At 47.6% G+C, this 24,727-nt stretch overlaps 1 protein-coding gene across 5 annotated transcripts in view; it reads right to left on the reverse strand.

Annotated features, from left to right (window-relative positions):
- Nucleotides 1-1,802: 1,802 nt before the first annotated feature.
- CREB3L1 (cAMP responsive element binding protein 3 like 1) overlaps nucleotides 1,803-24,727 on the reverse strand; it is a 62,179-nt gene continuing 39,254 nt past the window's right edge. For 2 of the 5 annotated variants that reach the window (XM_057365187.1, XM_057365158.1), the window contains 11 exons: nucleotides 22,715-22,943; nucleotides 17,924-18,084; nucleotides 16,296-16,374; nucleotides 15,231-15,391; nucleotides 14,441-14,590; nucleotides 13,594-13,652; nucleotides 11,670-11,738; nucleotides 9,309-9,408; nucleotides 5,186-5,306; nucleotides 4,490-4,733; nucleotides 1,803-4,095 (listed from right to left, as the gene is read on the reverse strand). In XM_057365187.1, coding sequence (XP_057221170.1) covers nucleotides 4,059-4,095; nucleotides 4,490-4,733; nucleotides 5,186-5,306; nucleotides 9,309-9,408; nucleotides 11,670-11,738; nucleotides 13,594-13,652; nucleotides 14,441-14,590; nucleotides 15,231-15,391; nucleotides 16,296-16,374; nucleotides 17,924-18,084; nucleotides 22,715-22,943 — 1,410 coding nt within the window. In that variant the 3' untranslated portion in view covers nucleotides 1,803-4,058. The remainder of the gene's footprint in view (nucleotides 4,096-4,489; nucleotides 4,734-5,185; nucleotides 5,307-9,308; nucleotides 9,409-11,669; nucleotides 11,739-13,593; nucleotides 13,653-14,440; nucleotides 14,591-15,230; nucleotides 15,392-16,295; nucleotides 16,375-17,923; nucleotides 18,085-22,714; nucleotides 22,944-24,727) is intronic. The other 3 variants (XM_057365165.1, XM_057365176.1, XM_057365196.1) reach the window with 3 other exon arrangements.

Genomic DNA, 24,727 nt, shown 5'->3' on the forward strand with positions numbered 1-24,727 from the left:
TTTTTTTTTTTTTTTTTTTTTTTTTTTTCTTTTAATTGGCCTGGTAACAGAACAATCAGGAATAATTTGTCTCTGAAAAACAAAGTCCATGTTCTGTTAGCAGTTTTTTTGTTCAGGGCTTGTATGAATTGACAGTGCAGAGGCTTCTGAGAAATGTGACCCTGAATGGGCAGAAGCCCAGCTTGTTGTGTCAGAGCTTGGCTGGGGCACTTGGAGCAGACCAAAGACAACTGAGGCAGGCTGAAGGTGACTTGTAAAGAAGGTGACTCTTGCTTTGCTAATTCTCTCAATCTGCTCTAATTAATTGCTGTAGCCACATWGGTAGGTGTGATTGGCTGGTGAATTTTGGGAGGCATAGCAGGGATCAAAGGATCCTAATGTGCCTGTTTTGAGCAGCTCAGAGTTATCTGGTAGACTGCAGAATTAGGAGGATTTGTCARGATGAAGGGAAATTTTCTCCTGGTGGAAGCGGTTCTTATTGCTCTGGCTGCTTCGGCGTTAAAGGAGCCAAAGCCTGAGAACTCATCCTTTTAAGAGCTTCCCTCTTGCACCCGTTTTASAGCGTGTATGCAGGGTGCAGGCCAAAATGTTCCTGGAGGGCAATTCCCAAAGAGCTGTGTGAGGTTTCACAGGGATGAGCAAAGCAGGAGCCCTTCCTTTGGATGAAATCTGATGAGTGTGAGGAGCAGCCCCACCCCACGGTGGGGGAGGGAGGTGCATCATACTGACACAGGGGTAGGGGGCTGCTTAAGGACAGGGTGCTGCAGGGAAAACATCAGATTCTCAACTCAAAACTAGCTCTGGCCCAGGAAGAAACTGCAGGGCAAGGTCAGGAATTTCTTTGAATTGGAAGGTACGCAGGGGAAGGGAGCTCTGCAAGGGTTTGCAAAACCCATGTGAGACTAACCCACCATGGATCCCACATCAAACTCCCTCCTGACAGTACAGACYTGCCTCAGGAAAGAGAGTTCCTGTCTCCCCAGACACTGTTCAATGGCCAGCCCAGTAAAAAGCTTTACTCTTTTCCACAAAGAAATTATGATCTGCAGAAAGAGACCTTTGCAAGCCCTGCGCCTCACATCCTCCTGTGGCAGAGTCCTGCTGCAGCAGCCCAGCCAGAAGTGGGAGATAGAGACACCTTATAGCATCTCTGAAAGGAGCTCCTCCTTGGGCTGCTTTCCAGACATGGAGGGCTGACTGCAAGGAGTTGTTTCAATGGTCAAATTCTAATGAATCAACTTGGGGGTTGCTAGAAAATGAAAATTTGTTTTCTATATMCCCTGTTGTTTTGTGTTTCACACAAGATCAGGACAAAACTTATCAGTTTTCACAGATGTAAATGGGCTGTCAGAAGAACAGACTGACAGACAGCTGGGACCAGGTCATTGCCAATCTGAGCGCAGCTGCTCTGCTTTTTCAGATGGGATGGGACCATGGTGCTATGAGCTATGTCTTTGTTGTATGGACCCCTGCACAGCATCTYCATCAGAGTAGCTCACTGCACCTCATATATTTCCTTCAGTGATCTTCCTCCTTCCAAGAGGACCATCGTGGTATTTCCAAGGGGGAAAACAAACTGAGGCAGAACAGTTCTGACTTGTTCAGAACTGCAAAAGAAATGACAGCGCTACGGGAAATAAAACATGCAAGTTTGTTTCTAGCCCCTGACATGGAGCATGAGGTCCCAGAACTGAACTGATTTTGCACGTGGCCAGGGAACAGGGCAGGAAGCAGGTGAGGAGCTGTGCATGTGGGCTGGCATGACAACCATACCTCAATGAAAGCACCTGTCAACCCAGGGCTGATGCTGCATCTTTTTATTTTGTTTTTGTTTTGCTTCATAAAGCAAATGCAGAGCAAGTGATAGAAGGAGGAAAAAGGCTGGCTTGAAAACAAACAAACAAAAAAACCAAAAACCACAAAAAAAAATCAAAAAGGAGGGAAGAAACAGCTGCTGGAGTATAAGTGGAAAGTGAGCTGCTACAAGAAAGAAGTTCATAGATGCCAAGCCCGCAGTAATTCTTAATAAAATACAATACTGAAAATAGGATCTGAGAGTCTCCAAAATACAATATCTTAAGGGATCGGCAATAATACAAAATAAGTTTCATTATGTACAAACGAGTTCTGCTCTTGATCTCTGTACAACGGTGGGAGTGGGAGGAATGGGGAGATGCTCAGTGAAAATGTTGGGGTGGAGGAGGGTGTGCTTGGACCCGGCAGTGGTTCTTTGTACTGGGGTGGAGGATGGGGAAGGCAGTGGTATCTGGTGATCAGCAGGTTCTGTGGGGAGAGCAGAGCTATGCTGAAAGCCTTTCTCTTCCTCACCCCACTGGCCACCCATGCGTGGTTGCACCTACCTGCGTCCAAATTTTCCTAAATGACTTCAAGGGGCAAAACCAATTTTCAAAAGGGAGAAAGGAAGGATGTGAGGGCCCTTCTCTCATTTCTCTCAGTCCTTGAGCAAGAGCAATTTCATCCTTCCTCTCCAGGGAGCCTTCTCCACTCCCGGCCTGGGGGAAGAGGAGAGGCTGGGGCAGTGCAGAGTGAGTCCAGGGTGCTTGATGAAAAAAACAAGCTGAAGAGGAGCCTGCTCTGAGACCTGGCAGAGTACACAGGGACTCCCGTGTTACACATGGGGCAACCTGCCACTTCCCAGACCTCTGACACTTGTGTCCCACATTGTCCTTCCATCAAATGGCAGCTGAGGGAATGGAGTGAGGAGACACTTCAGCCTTTTTGCAGGGCTTTTGCTGGAGAGGAAGAAGGGTCAGAAGTGGGTGTCTGGGTGCTAAAGAGGATGGCATAGGCTTGAGATGAGGTCACTTCAACACCAAACTTTGCAAGTCTGGCCTGAGAGGTGGTATGGCAAGAGTTTGCTATCTTTGGTGTCAGTATTTGGAAGGAAGAGGTCTAAAACTGTCTTTGGTTACCCTGGCCAATTTCCGACATGTCACCTCTTTCCTGACAGATGTACCTCCAGAAATGCCAGTATGTCCTCAGGGGCTTTCACAGCACTATTRTTCACACAGAGGATGTGAGGGGAATGATGGCTAATCTCACAGCTCTTCCATGGGTTGTAGAACTCTCCTTGGTAGTTCCTAGGAAGACCCCACTTGGCATGAAGCAGAATCAGGGATGGAGAGCTGGGATGGGGGTTGGATTATGGGAATGTGTTTCTCTCACTCACTCTCAAAGGGAGAGGCCTGCAGAATGGAAAGTGAGAAGGCCGGTGACCTGGTTAGCACTGCACTGTAGGGCCCAAGCTGGGAASAGAAATAAAAATACCACCCCTGCCAAAACAGGGGTGCTGAGGGTGGGCAGAAGTGGATTGTGAGGGAAAATTGTTCTGTTTCAGAGCTCTGGTTGCCCAGAAGCTGCTGGCTAATTTTTATGGTGATTTATCTGTCTGGGATCTCTCTCCCCAACTCCATTTGTGTGCAGATCTTTGCAGATAGTTGGTGTTGAAGTTACATAGGCATGCCCATCAAGAGAAAACTAGAGCAAGGAAGAACTAGGTTTTCTCTCAATGGAAGCAAAAATATACTAACATATGGAGGGCAAGGAATGAGCTCAAACTCTCCAGAGCCATCTCTCCAGCACCAGCATCACCCACTACTAAAACCTTCAGGCAGGACAGTAAATCCAGCACTTTCTCTCTCCTTCAGGTGCATCTGATGTAGCCAAGGGGTACACACACAGGGGACAGCCCCTGTGGTCTGGAGGCTTTGGGGAGTGAGCTGAATAGTTTGTGGGCTTCCCCTGATCTCTCTCTACTTCAAGGTGAGCCCACATGTGTAGGGGCTCAGCTGGAGGTAAGGCCAGGAGAAGAGGGAGTCTCAGGGCTTCTCCAGACATTTATTGCTGGTTCTGGCAGTCCTGTGACCCTCCTCAGAGGGATCAGMATTAATAGGGATGATGGGGAAGGGGAGGAGCTAAACCCAAGGCCAATTTAGGAGTGTCTAAATGCAGTGTCCTCTCCTGCCAAGTCCCCTCAGTTGCTTGGTGAGGAGGGAATCCTGCAGTCAGACAGATGAGGCCTTGAGGTCCAGCAGCTGCTACAAGAATTCAGTTGTCTCACTGGAGCTTGTCTCCCTGAGGAAAAGAAAAGACAAGGCATCAGTCAAGGTTCATAGTACCCTCCTATGCAAATTCACCTCTCTGTGTGCCCAGCTGTTTACTCTGACCGGGATGACTCTCCTTCCCAAGGGCACTAAATGGAACGCAAACCTGGGACGATGTGAGTCATGTAGCCCTCCACAGCTTTATGCAAGTGGGACACTGCTTTATGGACAAACTTTTCCWTGAGAAAATAAACTTGCTCTTACGCTCCCTGCTAGCACTGGCTTCCTCCAGCCACTGCTCTTAGCTGGCTGCTTGTCCCATGTGGCTCAACTGTCCTTAGCTTCCAGCAGAGGGGACATGCCTGCTGCTTATCCCCAGACACCATGCTGTGTTTTGGGCTCAGAAGGTGGCCCTACCTGCTTACCTCTCATGGAATTGGTCTTTGAGGTGGCTGAGAGTTGGGTCAGTTCGGTTCTGGTCAGGATCCCCCTGGGTTTTGCTCAGATATTTGGCAGTCTCATGTGTCCTGGCCAGATGAGGCCTTCCCTCCTCAGACTGCCTTTTTTCGGCCTCCCACCCCTCAGGATGGTCCATGGTTAGGAAGGAGCTATAGCTCTCTTCTAAGGAGCCAGCACCCTCATCATAGAAAAGAAGGCTCCGTGACTGAACTGGAAAAAAGGAGAGCATTGGTTAACAACGAGGACAAGGTCTCTAGCAATGGATGTAGGTCATCATGGTGATTTCAGCACATGCTCACTCAGCCTCGTCCATATGTAACTGTGCAGGATACCCTCCTTCCCCCAGCTTCAGGAAGCAAATGACCCCTGGACATACAGCTTCTTCAGAAGAAAACCAGTCTGCCCTGTGACTTTTCCCTCGTGTTCTTTCCTTTGACACTGGTCATGTTTTGGGACAATGGTTAGCACAGAATGACAACAGGCCCAAACAAGGAGCTATTATGAGCGTTGGTACTACCAACAGATTAGGAATCTTCCCTCACCACAGTGCCAGCACAGGGGGCAGACACAGAGGCGAGGATGTTATGCCTGACCAGGGAGTGTCAAGAGAAGAGCTGGAAATGGTTTGACAAGTTGAAATGGAGGAATCACRTTAGACTCACTCTTACTAGTTGTGTAAATGTCTGGCGCTGGTGTTGCTTTCACTGTCTGTGATGCTGAAGAGAATTCAGGGAGACAGGGCATCACGGATCCCAGGATCAGAACGAAGCAGAGTGCCAGCACCTAGAGAGGACATGAGAACAGGGTCAGTGCCACTAGCCATGAAGAAATACTCCCCTCAGAGCAGGCCACCATGAGGCTGTGTAAGATCTGGGCAGGCTGACAACTGGATACCTGTGGTCCCCCAGTAAGGGAAGGGGCTTGCTGTGCTAATTTCCTTGTTGCAAATCCAAGAAAGGAAGTCCAAAACTTCCTCTCGTTGTTTTATTTGGAGTATTTCTGGTTCAATTGTGTAAAGTTGCCTGTCCAGTTGAGGAGAGATAGTGGAAGGCATAGCTGAGAAACAAGCTGAAAGAAATGGAGACTCAATAGAAGGGACAAACTGTGCCTTGACCAAAGGGAATCTTCCCATTGGCTTAGCAGGAGCTGTTGTGGGCTGTAAAACAAGCTGAGTGGGGGAAATCTGTGAGGTACCACCGCACATAGCAAAGGGAATCTACTATCATTGCAAGGACAGAAATGACAGCACAACTGCAGTTGCCTAATACCTGATAGTAAAGATGCAAGTTCTAGGAAAGGGTTAAATTTATGCTTGACGTGTAGATATGCAGGACCATGTGTCAGTGCCTTCTACTATCAGGCAGACCAGTCAGAGCTATTAGGCAGTGATAACAGGATAGAGGTACATGAAATCTCCCTGGAAATCCCCCTCAGGTAGGTCTGGATCTGTCTGAAAATTCTGCCATAACAGTAAAGCTTTAGAGTGAAATGCCAGTGCAGATCGTAAGGGACTCTACAGAGCCTAGGGAACTGCCAGCACACAGCAAGAAGGGACATGTGGGAAATGGTACAGAGCCAAACTATTAAACACTCATGCACCATGTATGGTCTGTAACTACCTGCTGACAGCTCACTGCTCAGACTGAGCAGCCAAAGAGGCAATGCATCTCTTGGTGATTTTTACTACCTATGTATAAACAAGCAGATTTGAACTGGGTGGACACTTGTGGGGCCAGCCAGCAATTGCTTGGCTGATTCTCAGAAGTCACCTATTTTGGAATACCTGTGCCTAAGTAATTCACAGAAGCTGGTACATCAAGATAATTTGGACCATTAATGGATTCYAGGAGATGTGGAAGATTGAATAATAAGATCGGTATATTATGCTATGTAGAGGGATTTTAATTGTCCAGACTCTTCAAGGCTGGTTTTAAAGAAAGAACATTAAATGAAGCATGTCATACCAGGCACRTGAAACATTTAGAATCCTTATTCCACAAAACAGAGGAAAAAATAAATTCTGAATGGATGTTGCTTTGAATTATCACAGCCAAACACACAATTGGGAGAAGAGGGAGCCAGCCCTGTAAATTCTGTTCTTTCCTTCTAAAACAAAACAGGCTTTTGGGGCTGAGAAAGAGCAGTATACATAACATCTTGCTTTAACATGGCTTTCAACTGTGGCTTTGCAAAACAGCACTGTTTTTACTCTGTTTTGTTTCATGTTAACTCTGATGCTTGGATTCATTTTTAGTTCAAACTCTACAAGGCTTCATAACAGTAACTCTTGGCTTGATTCTGAGTAACATTCATGACAGAGCTTTTGACCATCTTGTTATTTGACCTCTTAAAATTGAGGGGAATTAAGCTAGAGAAAACTACAAAACCATTTGGAAAGGTGGAGGAAAAATTAATCAAAAAAAGACACATACTGAGAGTGTATTTATCAAGTAGTTCACTGTCAAACTGTGAGGAGGTAGCAGGTGGAATAGCAGAGAGATCTGTTACAGATCTGGCAAGATTCAGCATTTCTAAGCTTGACTTAAATGATGGACTGTATCAAAACTGCAGATGGGAAAGACTACAAGCAGACTGGCTTTTGGTCAGTATTCAAATTCAGAATGATCTTGACCATGTGAAGAAGTGGTCTGAGAGAACAGTGGGAAGATCTATACAGACAAATGTGGAGACCTGCTGAGACCTCTGAGGCAGCAGGACTGTTTAGCAGAGGAAGTACATCAGTGGCTACCTGTTTCAGCTGTTCTACAGAAGAGGATCTGGGAGTTCAACTGGTGCACAAGATGGGCCCAAGTCAGTGACACTTTGTAAAGGGCAAATCTCAGCCCAAGCATTATGAGCAGGCYTTCTGGCTGTCAGGTGGAACACTATGCCCAGGTCTGGGCCCCRAACTTCCAAAAAGATGCAGGGCCATTAGAGAAAGTCTGGAAGAGTGCTTTGGGAAAAAGTAGTGATTCAGTAACTCAGCCTTTGAGGGAAGACTGGAGAAATCATGGTGATTTAGCAGAGCAGACTGAAGGGAGTTGCTCGAAAGYAAGAGTTTTCAAATATGTAAAATGCAGCTGCACAAAGGGAGAATAAACAGATCTTGCTTCCAGTGGGCAGAAGTTCTAATAGGCTGAAGCTGTTGCAAGGAAGATGAGATAGCAAGCAAGCTTTATCTGGGAAAGATAACATAGCACTGGAATGGTTTGCCTGAGGAGGTTGAGGACTGCTCACCATTGGAGGCCTTCAATAACTGGGAGTACAAATATCCAGCAGGAATGACACAGGCTAAAGAAGAAGGGTAGCCTTCTCCACTCCCATGCTGCGAGACGCAGTGATTCTACATATCTGTCATGATAAGGAATGCTGTATTTGAAAATGGAAAACAAGAACTCAGAGGCTTATGAAACTGACTGGTCAAAGATAGAAAAGCAAATTACAAATTCTTCAAATGCTTCAAACCAAGGAAGTCCAAGAGAGCTGGTGTGTGGGCTGGGATGCCTGCAACAAAGGGAGAAGCAAGTAGACATAAAACATTGTTGGGAAACTAAATTAGGTATTTTATCAGCCTGTAGCACAGGGGATATCTGGAAGGCGCCTCTTCTAGACTTGTTTATTCCAGGTAGTAGCATTGAAGAACYGCTGGAGCCAGGGTTGCTCTGATGAGCTGCTGCATTAAGGARCAATGAGTCACTGGGCTCAGCTGGGTCACACCCAAAAATGTGGAAAGAATTTGGGAATGAAGACAGAGAACAGAGGAAAAAAGAGACAGTCATTAAAATCTGGTCTGACATGGGGGCAGCAAAAAGTAACAAAAGTTTGAGCAGATTTTGAAAGGAGGAAGTGCTTGAAATTACAGAGAAGGGGCTCTGGAGCCAAGGAAACTCATTGAATCAGGACCAAAAAACAATCCCTTAGGACACTGAGGGTGCTGAGAAACTRGGGCAAGTACCTCACCATCTGTTTGCATTTTGTGACTGTTAACAGTACAGAAGCGATAACCACATATAGATAACTAACTCTGACAAATTTGTCACGAGCAGCTACTATGACAGTCCTTCAAAGACATTACATGGGTGAAGATKGTATTTTTATCATTGATCAGATACTTTCCCCTGGCAAAAAAAAAAAAAAGAGATGAAGAATAAGCAATTGACTCTACTTATGGCTACCCACTGACATGCCCCAAAACTCCTCAATGAAGCCAATATTTATTAACCATGATTCTCCACTATGAGAAATGAGAGGCAAACAGRGATTACCAAAACAACAGACAAATTATTATGGTTAGTTAAAAGGACAAACAAAGAGAATTCCAGCTGGTTTTAACAAAGCCTAATGTGCAGGCATARCAAGAACAGATGCCATTTCTTGCTGATAAACACAAGGTAATGCCCACTGGGAGGAATACTTGGACTGTTCGTCTGCCCTGCTGAGTTAAACATTAAGCATTACCAGCTCAGCWAAAGAAAACTCTGCTCATTACGATGGAAGTTCATTGAAGATTTTTGCTGAATGGCTAATAGCTATTGAAAAGCAAATGAAGTGTTGTTTTGCCCAAAGAACAAGGCAGTGAAAATGCAGGAATTATTCTAATGTTGTTGCATAAACAACTGATGTAYGTATGACACAGGGTCCAGCTCTTGTGACTGTAACACAAAAGGAAAGAGCAGATGTAACTGGCAAAAGAGCTGGGCAGCAGGGAAGAGGGCAGAGATGGGCAATCAACAGAGCTGTCTGGAAAGGCATGGCCAATAAGGAAGATGGAAATGAAGCTTATACCATTAGACAGGTCCCAGTCTGCGTGGAAGCCATTTTATAAGGTCTGGAGACTTTCCCAGCTACCAGAGCCTGCAGCTTCTGTAACTGCTGGAGCAGAGTCCTGTGACAGGAAACAATGAATATCAAAACTTAATAAGGAGGTAGAAGCCAGTAAGTGAGGAAAKAATACCACTACCCCTTTCATATTTTGATTTTCCCTTATTGTGGAAACAAGTATCTCCCCTTTGGTKTATATTGCTTAAGTTCTCTGACAAAACAGGCTTGGCAAACAAACAAAAAGGGATCTTACCAGCAGTCCATCACCACCTTCACTGCACCTACCCACTATCATGAATGACCCATTTGTTTAGGACTCCTGGGTGCCCAAAAAACCCAGCCAGTCAACTCCCAGAGCAGTGGAGAGCCAGGGTATCATGCAAACCAAGCTCAGTTATGGAGGCTGAACTTTGTAGGCAGGTCAAACCTTTAGCACAGGCTTGCCTGTTCCCACTTCACTCAGAGACACACACTCTGAAGCTTGACCTGTGCCCCAAACTATGGTGGAGAGAGAAATAAGAAACAGTTGTGATCCCCTGCAGCTTCTTCAGTCTTGGCAAATTCTGCAGAGGAATGYAGGCAAAGCCAAATCTTGAGTTCAGCAATTAATTCATTCTCTGACTGCCCTGGTTGGAACACATGCTAAGGTCTCTCTGCTCCATTTAACTGTTCACGGGCATCTGCACACATAACACAAAATAGTGGTAGGTGTTACCAAGAGCTATTGAACCCTTCACTGAGCTGGTGAAGGAATCTGAGATGAGGGAGACCACAGAGTACACAGCTCCCAAGAGCAGCATATTACTGAAATGGAGACTATTGCTGAATYTCCCTCTGGGAGCACTGACTGTTTTACACAAGTATGTTCATGCTTTCATAAAATGCCAGGTCCTGGAACCAGGAGATTGCAGGAGAATCCCAGCTTTATCCYTTTCCAAATCCTGTTTTGCTCCTTGTACATGTGGAGAGAAGCACAGAGTGTCCCACTGGCAGTGCTCAGAAACCAAACCCAATTAGAAAGAACACAATGTGTATTTTGGGAAAAAAAATTAAAATCTCTTGGCTTTTAGGCAAATCTCCTGATTTTTCTGGGTGGGGCTCATCCTTTTTCAGCAGCAGGGCTGCCCACACTCCCAGAGAGGCTGGGGGACAGGCTGTGCCCCATGTGTGAGAACAGCTGGGCAGCTGTATTTCTGGAGACCTCTGGCTCCCGCACACCTCAGCCAGATCATGTCTGGCAGCCCCCAGTCCCAGCACCAGTGGCAGGCCTGGGAGTCAAGGCCACTGCACTCATGTCATGGATGAGAGGAAGATGAGCAGTAGAGCCTCCAGGAGTACTCCATGAGCTGTCATGGCAGCAGAGATGTGGGTGAGGAACTGGGTCTCTGGCTGTGTTTCTGCCCTTCAATTTGAACTGATGTAAGTGGGGCTATAGAGACATGCATCCCCTGCAGTTTACCCTGCCCTTGTTCACACCTGTTGTGCCCAGTAAGAGGAGGCAGAATTGGGCCCTTCTCTAGCTTCAGCTGCCCATCCCCACTGCAGGGCTGGAAGTCTTCATTATGTACTTCCAAGGAAGTAAATTCTCCAACTGGTTGGCCAGTTCTGCATATTAGAAGCACAAGTGCTCACCAGAGCCTTGAGTGAGGAAACTCAGAGCCTTGGATGAGAGAACTCTGGGGCTATGGGAGCAGTTTGCTCCTTTCAGGTGAGCTGCAGCAGCAGATGAGACAGAGATTCTCTGGGCTTGCTTGGTCCAAAAGAGCCTGGGAAAGGGCTGGGACACCACATGCACAAGGAATGGCCTTGGAGTTGGTGGGAGTTGGCATCTCTACTTTTTTTTTTTWAAAAGAATGGGCTTTCCCTTTTTCACCAAGTCTGTTCAGCTTTCTCAAGAGAAACCTGAAAAAGCCACAATATGCCCAGGGCCTCGTATTCCTCCAAAGAGCCCAAAAGCAGGAACAGTGGGTCTAAGACGCTGGTGTGAGGGGCCTCCCTTAATGCATCTGCCCAGGAGAGGAATGAAGAAGGCAGCACAAGCCCAATGGATTGCAGGGAGAAGGACTAAGAGATATGGGAAACATGCCTTCCCTCCCTCCCCTCGCTGCGGAGTGTCCTGGCRTCCCAACACAAACATTCCAGGCTTGCTAACCAAAGCCAGCTGCCTCGTTGCTGTGACAGGCTGAAACCAGCACCTTGCCAAGCAGCACCGGTGCGGGAGCCGGGGAAGCCTGCCTCTCTTCTTGTCCCCTTGCTCCAGTGCTTTCAACTTCCCTTCCTACCCACCCTACCCTACCCACAGAGGGTAAGTCTAGCTGCTCTTACCTGTTTGCATTTTCTAAGGTCTCCACTTTTTTCCAGAGTTCATTGTTTTCTGTTGTGTATGTCTCAACCCTGTGGGAATAACATCCATAGCCAGTTAGTCACAAAGGTCAGACAGATGAAGACGATACAGTCCTTGCTTTTCTTGGGGAATGGAGGCTCAGTGGCCACATCCGTCACCTGCAGATATGGTCCTGGAGGCAAATGTTACTTGGCCCACCTGACTGCAGCCAGCCCCAATGAAGCAGGGATGAGACTACAGGTGGACAGTTCCATGTGACAGTTCCCAGTTCAGGGTCTCCTGAGGGTTRGGAGAGACACTAGCACCTGGTTACAGGCAGGTCAAGTCAGGACAGACCCAAAGTAATGCAGACATTTCAATCACTTCCAAACGCCCCTACAAAACAYGAAAAAGGAGGAAAAAACCTCTCCCACTCATACTGAGAACCTGCCCTGKTTCTGCGACCTGGCTGTGAAATCCAGGCCGTTCTGTGCAAACGCTGGGCCAGCTCCGAGTGCAGGCACTTGAGGGCAGCAGAGAACCTGCAGCATGCTTCCCAGGGCTTCGGATGAGAAAGTATTTAGGCTGCAGCTGGGACAAGGGAAGGGGAGTGCCTCCAGGTCCGGAGAAAGACAGGCCAGGGACACAGACTGATCCTGCTGGAGGTTTCCAGCATAGCTTTTGAACCTGACGTTCCGTGCAGAAACTGGGCTTGCAGCAAAAGTGTCAAACTGAACRGTGAAGGGCACAAGTACAGATTTTGACAAACTGGCTTTTACAAAAAGCCAAGCTGACCAAAGACATGTTCTGTTAAAAAAAAAAAAAAATCACTTAATACTGCTTTTGGTTCATATTTAAACCTGGCATTGTTTGAAAGCCATYTGTCATAGCAATGCTCTAGCGTAACAAACTGCTGAGTACATACAGGCACCACAGCCACATCTGGGGAGGAGGCCCCAGCACCAAACGCCCTGGACCTGCCCCTTGAGCAAGGTCAGCCAGCTCCCTAGCCYGGGCTTGAAGGTCCCCATATGGGACACTAGCTGGAGGTGATGTGCTCTGATGCCTGGACGTACACATGCACATTGAGGTGCTGCATGAGAACCTGAAGGTGCCTTGAATCATTGCTTTAACCGAGCATTTCTGTGCAACTAGAGAAGATAAACAAATAGCATCAGGGAGAAGAGTTGATTAAAGTTGCATTTGGGGGTTGTTTTTTTTCCATATGCTGATCTCAGATGGTGTTAGTAACTAAGTAGAAGATGGTAATTATACAGGAACATTAATTTGTGCCTGGATTCCAGCATTCTTCTTTGCCTGGAAATGCCTGTTAGGGATTGTTAGTACAGGAGTTATTTTCTACACTGTCCGTATCATATGACTTCACCTTAGGCTTATGCCTGCCATAAATGCAGCATCTCAGGGTTGCAAGAAGAAAAACAAAGCTAATGCAGAGAGTAGAAGTGGGTAAGAGTATGGGGAATAACTGTAATAGCTGACAGCAAGGTTTTCTTGCTGTCAAGAGCTTATGTGTCCACCTTCATGGGAAGAGAGGGGGAAAAAGCCATGGTCAGTCCCCTCAGATAGCCTGCCACTTATGGGACAGACAAAACAGAAGCATCTTCTAGTGGGGAAACATGACTCTTACCCAAAATCGCACCTTGCTGGCAGCCAAAATGGCCTGTGTTCTGCATGGGACTAGCCAAATCAAGCAGTTGGAAACAAAATTTCTTGACCAATCTTTATGCTCCAAAAGGATTTCTAGGAGGGAGGAAAGTAGGGGCAGGATCCCAAACTAAACTCCTGTGCAGCCAGCCTTGCAAGGAATTGTACTTTTTGAGCAATTCAGAGACAAAACACTAGAAAGGGGGGATGTGCATGGATAGGATTCCTTTTTCAAAGTAAGACTGAGAAGAAGAAACTTACTTTTTCTCTAGACATTCCACATACTCCTTCTTCTTTCTGCGGCTCTCCTGAGCAGAGATCTGTGAGGGGGGCAAGCCATCAGAGGAGTCAGTATCATAAATTTCTGGGAATTTCTTTGTGGATYATGCATCTTGTCTGTTCCCTGTACATGCAGCACCCTAAAGGCAAATAGGGAGTTGCCTTCCAGTCTGCCATTCCTACTGGTCTCCAGGCTGGAGGGATGGATGCTGTAGGGTATGCCGCCTTCCTTGGCTTGTAGCCCAAACCATTTATCGTGGTATGCCCCTCACTGCTGAGAGCATCTTTAGGGTTGCTTTCCACTCCTCTGACTCACATGTGTATGTGCTCTGGCCGTCTGGGCTGATTCTGCCCCAGACCACTTCTGAGTCACTGGGTGATTAATTCAGTCTCACCATTTCTCTCAYAAGATGCTGTCTAATCCCAGTCTAAAGTCTCACAGACCCTGCCTGGCTAGTGAACACTGTGCATCAACCATCCTGCAACGTGTAATTGCTTTGGTTTCCCTGCCCTTGCAACAAGGCCTGACCAGACCAATTTGTCTGATYTGTGATACCTTAGCTTGTGGACCCTTATCCCAGGCCACATACTCCCAGGAGCTGGGCTGGAAGCCACACTTCCCAGATATGGCTGTATGCACAGCATACGAGCAAAGATGCCCCTTGGCACCGTTTTTGTGGGTTTGGAGGCTTGTGCTAGTGTACRAAAGGCAGGATCCCACCTTTTCTGAGCTGCAGTGCAGCTGAGGAGGCGAGGATAACTATAGCACTGGTCAGCTGAGGATACYCAGGAATCATGGGAACTGCATGGTTACATTTTTTGCAGTCACCTTGTTCTTGATTTTCCTCCTGACCCTCTTCAGTGCTTTCTCTTCTGCTTTGGTGAGGGGCAGCTTGGTAGGAATGGGGTAACCCTCTGCAATCAAGGTGCGCTTCTCCTCTTCAGTCAAGAGCAGTGGGCCAGAGGTTCCTTGTAACTTCTGAAACACACAGAAAGCATCCATCAGTGTCAGCAAGGAGTTCTACCCCAGTGACCCTCCTCAAAGCCTTGCAGAGCAGCCAGAGGCTGTGCACATCAGAATAGAATATGCTGCTGCCCACTGACACCAAATAGCTGCAGGGTAGTGGTCTTTCCTACTCTTAACCTGATTCTGGGGGCACAGCTCGGCAACTCCTTTCCTTTTTTACTTGGGAGGGCATCTGCTCCTTCATGGTGAGGCTGGCTATACACTTGCACTGCAGGATCCTGTAAACAAACTTTTGGGTAATGGTTAAAATGGTCTGGTTGTGGGAATTTTCCAGTAATTTCTCTCTCCCTTAGCCTCCTCAGAAAGTCCTCTAGTGCATAGGCCACTTCCCAATGTAGAGTGAAGACAGCACCTGCTAAGACAAGGTAGCTGCTGGTAGGGATTATGCAAGATTCATTGTGCCTCTCCTGAATCCTGTGAGTCCTTCTTGTCCCCACATCCCTGTGCTAAGACACCACATTGCCTTGCCAGAGCATTTCAGCCTGGAGACCTTAACAAGGGCAGGAACCTTCACATGACCCTTGGAAAGCCTCCAAACCCCTCTGAGCAGCAAGGAGCCCTGTGTCGCAGTGATGCCCTGCTGCCTCCTTACATGTGGTGCTGTGAGGAGAGGTGAGGAGGAGATGGCAGTAGAAGAGCGAGGAGCAGGGCGGGCTGGGCTGGAGGGAGGCAGGGACCGAGGGCTCTGAGATCCGTCGCTGTCACTGCCATGGCTGCTGGGTGGAGTTGGAGGCATCTGCACCAGGTCATCTACTGAGAAATAAGGAGATCAAGTCAGTGGCTCTCATGTCAGCCTGTTGGTATAAGCATAGGGTCCTGCCACAACACGGGGCTGAAAGGAAAGGGTGATGAGTTTCACAAGATGGGGTGAGTCTGAGAAAAAGGCTGGACTGGGCACTGCCCAAGACAGGTGAGACTRACCTTGAATGTACTAAACTAGGAACTGCAGAAGAGCTTGCAGGGGCTTTGCCAAGGCACTGAAGGTATTTACAAAACAATAYGGTACTCCAGTGTCAACCAAAATAAGTACAAAGCCCATGATGTTTTGCTCCATAGCCTGTTCACAAGCACAGGGAGCTCTGTGAGAGAAAAGCTCTTCCAAAAGCACTGCAGGGCTCACACACTTGCCAGCACACTTGATCCAACAGCGCTCCGGTCACTCAGTTGGTTTCCAAGCACTTGAAAACTGTCCCCACTTTGTACTGGAGAGCCCTAGGGGCCTTAATGGAGGTGGGAATATGCCTAAGGAATGCGTCTCTGCGGCAGTGGGAGTTCCCATAGTGCTTTCATTTGTGCATCGGCAGATTTTCAGATGCTTGGGTTTCTTTCAAATTAAACTGGATCCTGAATTTCCTGACTTTCAGATGGTTATTTTTGGATAGCTCTACAGTCTCTCTGAGGATTTTAAAGGCACTCTTGCATATTTCCAACTCTGAAGTAGCCTGTTTTGCCTGGGAGTCCCTGTCTGAACAATTTTGTGTGTGGCTGCTAGTGCAGAAACTGATTTGAGTTGAAACGGTGCAGTGCCCACTCTATTGCTCTGTGCCCCARTGCTACCTTACATGCACAGCTCTGCCCTCGGGTGTTGTCCTTCGTCCCTGTATAATAACAATCTATATCTGAATAATATATTGACCAAGAAATTCTATCTTCTTACCTGTAGGTACGTTTAGAAACTGGTTCACCTCTTTGGGTTCAGCTTTGATCACAGGTGCTGGAGTCATTTCTATAGGAATCTGTGGAAGAGAAGCAGCAACAGCTCTYGGACACTGCCACCTCCCCTGCCCAGAAGGCTCCCACCAGTTCTGTTCATAGCCACTGCTCCCCTGCTACCTGTCCTGTCCCATCTCACAGCTCTGCCCCAAAGGAGCCTCTCACCACACATAAAGAAAACCAAGAGCTAAAACATAAATCCCTGAAGTCTCARTTGCTGGGCACACAGAGTGCAAATACATTTGCAGAGGAAGAGGCAGTGGCAGATGGGATGTGCTGCTAAGCAATGCACTGAGCTGAGCACCTCCAAAAGGCAGATGACTTTTATCCTTGGCAATTCTTCCTGTGATAAACTCAGTTAGTGTAATTTTAACCCAATCCCTGCATTACCATAGGAAGTACCTCTTTGATCTGCCTTCATTATAAATGGGAGTATAGAGGTAGTGCAGAAACAGAAACAGAACAACCCCCCTGTCCTGTTCACATGATTTTCACCAGGACCACAGGCAACTGTTTCCAATTGGAGGGGACTGAGAACTGAATAAAGAGCAGATTTACTCCATCTGGGTTATGCTGCCCCTCAGTCTCCTGGCTTGCCAGCCCCCAGCCCACCATAGGGTGGAGTTTTTACACTAAACAGACACATTGCGAACTCTTCCAGACTGTAAACACAGCTGAGAGAGCACCATGGTATGGCTGCTGAGCACACACAGCAGAGATTTGAGGGCACAGCAAGTTCAAGCTGTGTAAATAATAAAGGAAGTTTGTGCACAGTTTTGGCTGGAAGAACCCATTTGTTTTGGATGGTTGTTTAAATGGGAAGATGCTCAGCATGAGTGAAAAAAGGAAGTGAACCCCAGAGATGCTCTGATGTTATCTACTGAGCTGCTACAAGATAGGCAAGGTCTATGTGAGACTGGTCAGACCTTCTCATCCAACACAGCTGGACCCAAGACCAGCTGAACTGAGCCCTCAACTTACATCCATATACCAGTGGCATGAGTGAACCTCCTTCAGACAGACTTCTTAACAACCTAGATATGACCATAAGAGTTGGCCCCTTGTTACATAGAAATAGTAAATCCTGCTGCTTCATAGGAAAAAGCAACCAAGACCTGGAGTGGGAACAACATTTCCAGTGAGCAGCTGTGAAGAGTGAGAGGCCATGTGACAAGTCCAAAGCCATGAAAAAGATGGTGGCAGAGCAGGGGGGCTATATGCACTTGCATCACAATGACACTGTTCTCTGAAAATTGAAAATAAGCCAAGGGTGGCTACAGAACTACTGGCTTATTGGAGGGGACAGACCTCCAGTAGGTGCAAGCTTAAAGCTTTTGGCTTTTGTGCCAAGGAAACATGCTTATATTTAACCGAGATTGTAAAGCCTCCTGTGCTGCCATTTCAAGAGGAGAATGACAAACAATGCAGTATCTGGGCTTTGTATGCCCTTCTCCTGTCTGTCCAGCAGCTAAATCACCTTTCAGGACCCTGCAGTCATGTGGCTGGRTCTGCATCACCAAGGGTGCTACTGTGTGAGAGCCCAGGTTCCCAATTGATCTTAGATGGGCTCACCTCCTCGGGGACTGGCAGTCTCTGCAGAGGGTTGAGGTTCAGCACTGGTATGGAGCTGGCAGCTAGCTGGGACTCAGGCAGGTCTAGAGCCAGATTCTGTTCCTGTTTCACCATGATGGAGCAGAGCTTGGGCCCCAGTGACCACACTCCATTCTCCAGCTCTGAAACATGCACAACATGAAAGTCAAACTCTAGCAAGAACAAGGCAAGAAAAAAAAAAGCCATACAGACAGCTTCCCCCGACTGAGGAGGCTGCCTTTCCAAGTTTAGCACTGTCACCACATAAGCATGTGCAGGCCCACAACCCCGAGCAGAAAAAGGAATGAACCCCCAGTGTGTGGGGAGCAGACAAGACAGAGCTAGAGGAATTGTCTCTCTGCTGTGCTGACTGTGCCCAAATTCTGGAGGACAGCTGCAGGGTTTCTTCCCCCAGCAATGTCTAGGTCCCATCCCCTGGAGCTTATTTCTATTTAGGGCCCAGTGAAAGGAGGATGCTGGGCTGTTGCTCCTTAGGAAGCATAGCCAGCATCACAGAGCTGCCAGGTGTGTTACCAAGAATAGCACCATCTCTGTGCTGAAGAGCTGGTGAGAGGGCAAGCATGATGACACTGAAAGGCTGACAGTGCTGCTTTGGCCTTGCGATGATGTGCCAAATACCAGGGCTTTGTTGCATGAYAGAAGAGGAGGAAGGTCCATTTCTGTGGAAGGAAGCCCACTGCAGCACCTGCATGTGAGGTTGCTTCCAGAGCTGCTCCACTCATTCTCATCTCTAAGACTTCTCTCCTCCACCCTGGGTTGCTCAGGAGACTGCTGTCCACAACTGTGCCCTACTGCCATTGCTGGCAGGGACAAATGAGGGAAAGGAAGTGTCTGAACTGCATGGAGCTGTGGGGGCATGCTTCCCATGTGCCCTGCCTGCTCTGTCTCATGCACATCTGTGATGTGACCCTGGCTTACCACTTGAAGTAGAGATTGCACATAAACTGCAGATCAGATGGGGAAAAAGACTGTTAGGCAGGAGAGCTGCCTGGGCTCTGATCTAAAGTTTTGGTCTTTACTCTTCAAACACTTCAGCCTGCCAAAAGGCTACTCCTAGCTGGCCTGCAGCCTGCACCCTCCTTCCTAATCCTCATCCTTTCCCTTTTCCTTTTTATCTGACAAGTAAAAATACATTTGGCTTGACATAGGACAGAATACTGCTAAGCATGTTACCAGAGAGTTCCAGTTGCCTCCACAAGGCCACAGTCTGACTCACTCTGCACTGCTCTCTGCATGCAGCATTCCCAGTCAGAGGGCCCAAGGATGTTGCCTAGCTGTCTGCTGCCCAGAGCAGTTCTGCAGTGYAGGCCTCAGTGCAGAAGATGTCCTGGCAAGAGGAGAGAGGGAGAAAGGTCTTTCTCTGCTCTAGAAAAGCTTGCACAAAGAAGACAACAAGCAAGCAGCTGTTCATGTGGGAGCTGCCATCTGATCTAAACTTAAAGGCACCTTAAACATTCTTTGCCCTACTCACCCTCTGGTGCCTTCAGAAGCGGCCAGGGCACAACCTTGCCTCTGGACTTCGCTTGGACAGAGTAGTGTTAAAGCCTAGACAAGAATTATATCAGATAACACAGTGTTGCCCTTGCCAATGGAATATGTTGTCTTCCTGTCTTTGGTCTAGCACCTCTTATTTTCTGCCTAGACAAGTCTCTCTAGCAGATGCTCATTCCTTCCAGATGTCTCTGTGACTGGACATCTTCAAGCATAGACACAGCTCCTGTGGCTGCTGTATGTGTGTATGAGCTGTGTGCTACTCTCAGTGCTGCTGGATTGCTTTCTAGAGCTTCCCACAATGCAGCAGGGCCAATGTCATCAGGCAGCATCTCAGGCAGGGGTGCAGTGCACAGCTGAGACAACACAAAGGCTTCTGAGCAGACACAGACTGGGTTGTGTTTTCTGTATCTTGCCAGGGACACCCAACCTGCAGCTGGCAGTGAAGTCCCACTTACCCCTGATATGCAGATAAACCCCTTCTGATGGCAAAAGCRAGGTGTCAGACAGCCACAAGTGTTTGGATCCAGAAAATCGTAACTGACTTCTGCCTTTCACAGAAATGAGGCACCTTGGGAGATCTATCAGTTTATCCCTCTGCTCTAGGCAAATTCAACTAAACCTGTGTCAGTCCTGATAGACAATTCACTTGAACCTATCTCTTTGAAATGTGATGAAGAGTTCACAGCTTCTTCCATTTAAACTCTTCTATGGTTTTGCTATGCCCACCATGGGAACATTTTGCCTACTGACTACTCTGAAGCTCCTTATTGTGATTTTAAGCCTTTTCCTCCTCATCCTTTCTGTTGCAAAGCTCTGAATTTCTCTTTTTCTCAGATGTGTGGGGTATCCTCTGTCTGTGAGGGCTGCCGCTGAAGCAAGCTACCAGACAAGGGAGAGCAGACCACCAAGGGCTCAGTGAGAGAGCAGCTCCCAGTGCTGTTGGTCCAGACAGGCCATGGAGCAGACACCCAAATAAGTATGTGCCGTCCTCCCATTTCCTGTCTACATTCTGACCCTGTTCTCTTTCCCACCCTGAGATTTATCTGGGGAGTGATTGACTTACAGAATCAGAAACAAAAAAGCCATTAGAGGGTCAATGAGGGACCAAGGAGAAGGCATCTTGTGTGGACTCCTCTGTGTTCTGCTGCCTGAGAGGATTTTCAGAGGTAACATTACATATTTCACTGTCTGTTGGTGGATGAGGCATGCCAGGACACTCATCCTTGGCTCTAGACACTCTGCATCTATTGGGAAGAAGTACTGTGAGAGGTATCTGTAGCTGCCTGGAGTTGAGGAGGTAAGGCAAAGAGCAGTGAGAGAGCAGGACCTCTGCAGGAGGGTAGGCACTAWCTCAAGGCTGGTCCAGTGCTCACTGTTCTGCACAACCCTGGCTCCCCTTGCTCCTGGCATCAAATCACACCCTACCAAAACTGAGGCCTGGTGTTGAGAAATGAAGCAGTCAGTCCATGTGCACAAGCCATCTGGAAAGCAGACTCCACTGATAAGCTGGGTGACAATGCACCCAGTGGCTTGCCCAGGCTGACCTATGTTAGTGGGAACCATGTGGGAAGGGGCAGGATTTGGAAGAGTTTTGGAGAGCTGCAGAAAAGCTGGGAGAAAGCTGATAAAGAGCAAGCCTCAGCCAGCTCCAAGCCTAGACAAAGCAGGGGCATTCCTGGGGAGCTCTGCAGACTGAGCAGAGATTGCTTAATGTTAAAGAAAAACCATTTCTGGSTAATTAATTTGAACTGAATGTCTCAAAGGACGAAGACTGGATGGAGCTGTGCCAAAAGGACTGCACAGTGTTACAAATACTGGACCTGACTCAGGATTTCACTAGAATATGACTCACATGCAATTAGGAGCCAAGAAAGCCCTGGAAAGATGAGCTGAATTATCTAGCTTGCAGGACTGGGTGCACAGATACTCCTATACCTGCCATCTTAATGCTAGGCYTTACTCCCTTATAGAGCTGATCTGAACCCTCAGAAAGCAAGTTCCAGGCCCTTCTCAAGCTGTCCTGGGTTATGCACTGTACTGATCTCTGCCCAAGGATCAGTATCACACTCCATTCAGGAGAGCCTTGGTCTTGCCTTTGAGACATGACAGCTGAATGAAGGGCATGCATAGACACAGTGGAGAGAAGTGGTGCTAAGTGTCTCACAGAGGAGTCCTTGAGGTAACTTCATGCAGGCAGTCTTCATTTCACAGCGTTCTACAAATGCGTCCTTTCTGCTTCTCTCATTCTCAAGTCTTATCTCCTATTCATTTTCAGGGGCAAAACGAAGATGTGTTTATTTATTCATGCTGGTTYGGGCTTTTTTTTTGTTAGTCACCCCCTCCAAGACTATACTGGGGTTAAAACTAAGGAAAAAGAAATGCAAATTGAGAGCAGAGCTGCTTGGCCTGCCATAAGCCTCTCTCCTAGCACCTCTCTGAGGTGCCCCTAAGGAATGTGGCAGATGGTTGTGCCTTTTGCAAGGACCAAAGAGGTAGCAGAGGCCAGCCTTCTCTCCTTCAGTCTTGGTGTTTGTACCAGAAAGCTGGGATCGTTCCTAGTCATGAGAGGGAAGCCTCTGTCCTGGGTCTCACTGTTRCTCAAAGGAATAACTTTCTTCTGTGTATACTGAGCCTGTGCCACTGCTTTTTCAGGCAGCCTGGTGTCCGTCAGCTGTTGGGACACCCACACAGTCCCACAAATTACAGGACTCTCTGCAAGGGCAGCTCTAAAAATACCCAGCCATCATAAATTATCTTGAAATGAATTGTTTTAAAAATAAGTTTTGAAATGACTGTTCCTCTCTGTCTCATGTTAAAAGATCTGCTGGTAAAGAAGCCACTTAGCTTTCCACATGTACCAGCACTGGTTGCAGCCAGAGACTCATGCTTCCTATGTGCAAGCCAAAACCCTGCTGCCTGATGCCAAAACGGAGCTGGATCTAGGGCATCCACACCCAGGTTTGCAGGGTCCTAAAAAGACATTGCCTATTGCTTGCCAGAAGCTGGCAGCACACTGAGCCACAGCCAATTATCATCCTCGTAAATAACAGTAAGCCCAGCAAAGGAATAATGCAACTATCAGAGCACAAATAGAAGGGGAAAATGTGGGCTGTACTTGACAACGGCAGATCAAATTCTTCCCTGGATCAGCCTTGCGCAAGTCCAAGGAATAGCCAGTTTGTCCTTATATATGAAAGCCAGCCAGAGCCTCTGCTAACACATGTGCCCAAAGCTGTGCTGTGCATGTCTCATGCTCACCGTTAGCATTATCTTCAGTCTTGACAGGCACAAGGGGACTCTGGGGAGCGGAGTCTCCACTGAGGGAATAGCTGTGCTCCACCTGGATACCTGGAGTGGGTGGATCCAGGTCCATGTCCAGCAGAGGGTTCTTCTCAGCCAGTACTGGGTCATCAAAGAAACTGCTGAAGAGGTCGTTGGAAAAATCCTCCATGTTGTCAGAGAAATGATCCAGATTCTCTGAGAAATGCTGAGGAAAGACAAAGGGAGAAAGAGGATTAGTGTCAACTCCAAGAGGGATCAGAGCCTTCCTCTGCACTGAGAGTCAAACCTCAGCATCAGCTCTTTTTGGATGGGAAAATGCAGCTCCTATTCCTTGCTTGCATCAGTTTGACAAAAACACCTTGAATTAGGATAGAAAGGAATGTAGTGCTGTACATCACTGCATTTTTGTCTATGCCACAAACACTCATGAAACTTTTCTACATTATCTTAGTTCCCCCTTCCTCTGTGAGTATCTACCTATGTCTTCCAAACAACATCTCACTGTGACAACAAAGTGATTATAGTACAAGGAAAGAAATTCCTGTGATGATAAAATGTGAGTGCGGCAGAAAATCATGGTCTCCAGGACCTGTCCTTGATGACACACACTTTCTCATGTTCTCTGCCAGCAGCAATAGGCACATTGATGCCCCAGAGAACATCAACCCAGCTGCTGATTTCTATCAGAGAAAAAAGATCAGTTGGATCAACATAACAGGAAGGCCCCCTGTTGTATTTAATTTCCTCTGGGATTTAACAGCCCCTCTGTGGACCATATGAGGCTGTACTTCAGCCAGATAATGTCTGTGAAATTCGGCTCCCCGATGAAGTTTAAACACTACAGATGGGCTGTTAACAACAAACAATCATTCCACTAATCATTCCAGTAACAGTCAGTAAATCTGGCCAGTGYTGCTGCAGAGCTCAGCTCCTGATGCTACAGGGAACCTGCTTCCTTTGAGGCATATCCTCCTATTCAGAAGTCAAATCACTAGCTTTTCCATTTGCTACAACAAAGCATTGGTTGGGCAGGGAGAAAAACGATGGCTGCCAAACACCAGCTGAAAAATTATCCCATTTGTTGGCAGATTGAGGCTTCTGGCTCAGGGAGAGGAAAGAAAAGACAGATAGATTGAAGTGACTATATTACACAGACAGAACTGTGTAACTTAAATGAACTGGAGAGAGCTCAGCGGAGGCAGACTGGGTCCGTTCCCCCCACCCCCTGCCTGGAAAAGCATCTCGGCGGGCAGAAAGGCATTGAAAGCCGTATACTGAAATACCAAGAGCAACAGGGTATGGATGAGAGTTGGAGAGAGCATGTAGGTCCTASAGTAGAGCCATGAATGCCAATGAATTCCAGTGTGAGAGCTCAGCTCTGCAGAGAGCCTGGCTTCTAGACAAGCATGGGGTGTGTGCAGTCCTTTCTTTCCCCAGTGCTAGGACTGAGGGAGGAGGTGGCCAGTGGACCCCGGATGCTGGAGCCTGTAGGTTCCTGCTCCTACTGGAAGGTGTATTTGTTTTACCTGAGCACAGTACCACTCTGTCAACATTCCACTGGCTGTCAGTGTTGGGGTGAGGCTGGGGAGTGAAGTAGGATCTAGATGAGCAGTCCCACACTTCCCACCAAGGGGGGAGGGAGAYGGTGAGCAGAAGCAATCTCCAACATGTCAATGCCTTTCACCTTCCAACAYCATCCTTCAGCTGCTCAATTTAAAACCCCAGATGCTCACAGAGCATGCTGGAAGTGGGGGTGGAGTCCCTGCCACCTGCATTCTGCCTGACAGGAGATTTCTCTCCATTTGCTTCCTTCCCACTTGTCCTCCGACTGCCTGGAGCGACAGCCCAACACACGACCATCTGAGGCTTCCCTGGAGAGCAGACACTGCACGTGCAAATAGGGTGGAGAAGGCACACTCATGCTAAATCCGAGTGTTGAGGCCCTCCCTGCAATGTCCAGGCTTAAGTTTTCTCTACTTGCTCCCACAG

Source organism: Malurus melanocephalus, unplaced genomic scaffold, assembly GCF_030028575.1.
Source record: "Malurus melanocephalus ecotype Western Australia unplaced genomic scaffold, MMel_1.1 scaffold_2, whole genome shotgun sequence".
Lineage (NCBI taxonomy): Eukaryota > Metazoa > Chordata > Aves > Passeriformes > Maluridae > Malurus > Malurus melanocephalus.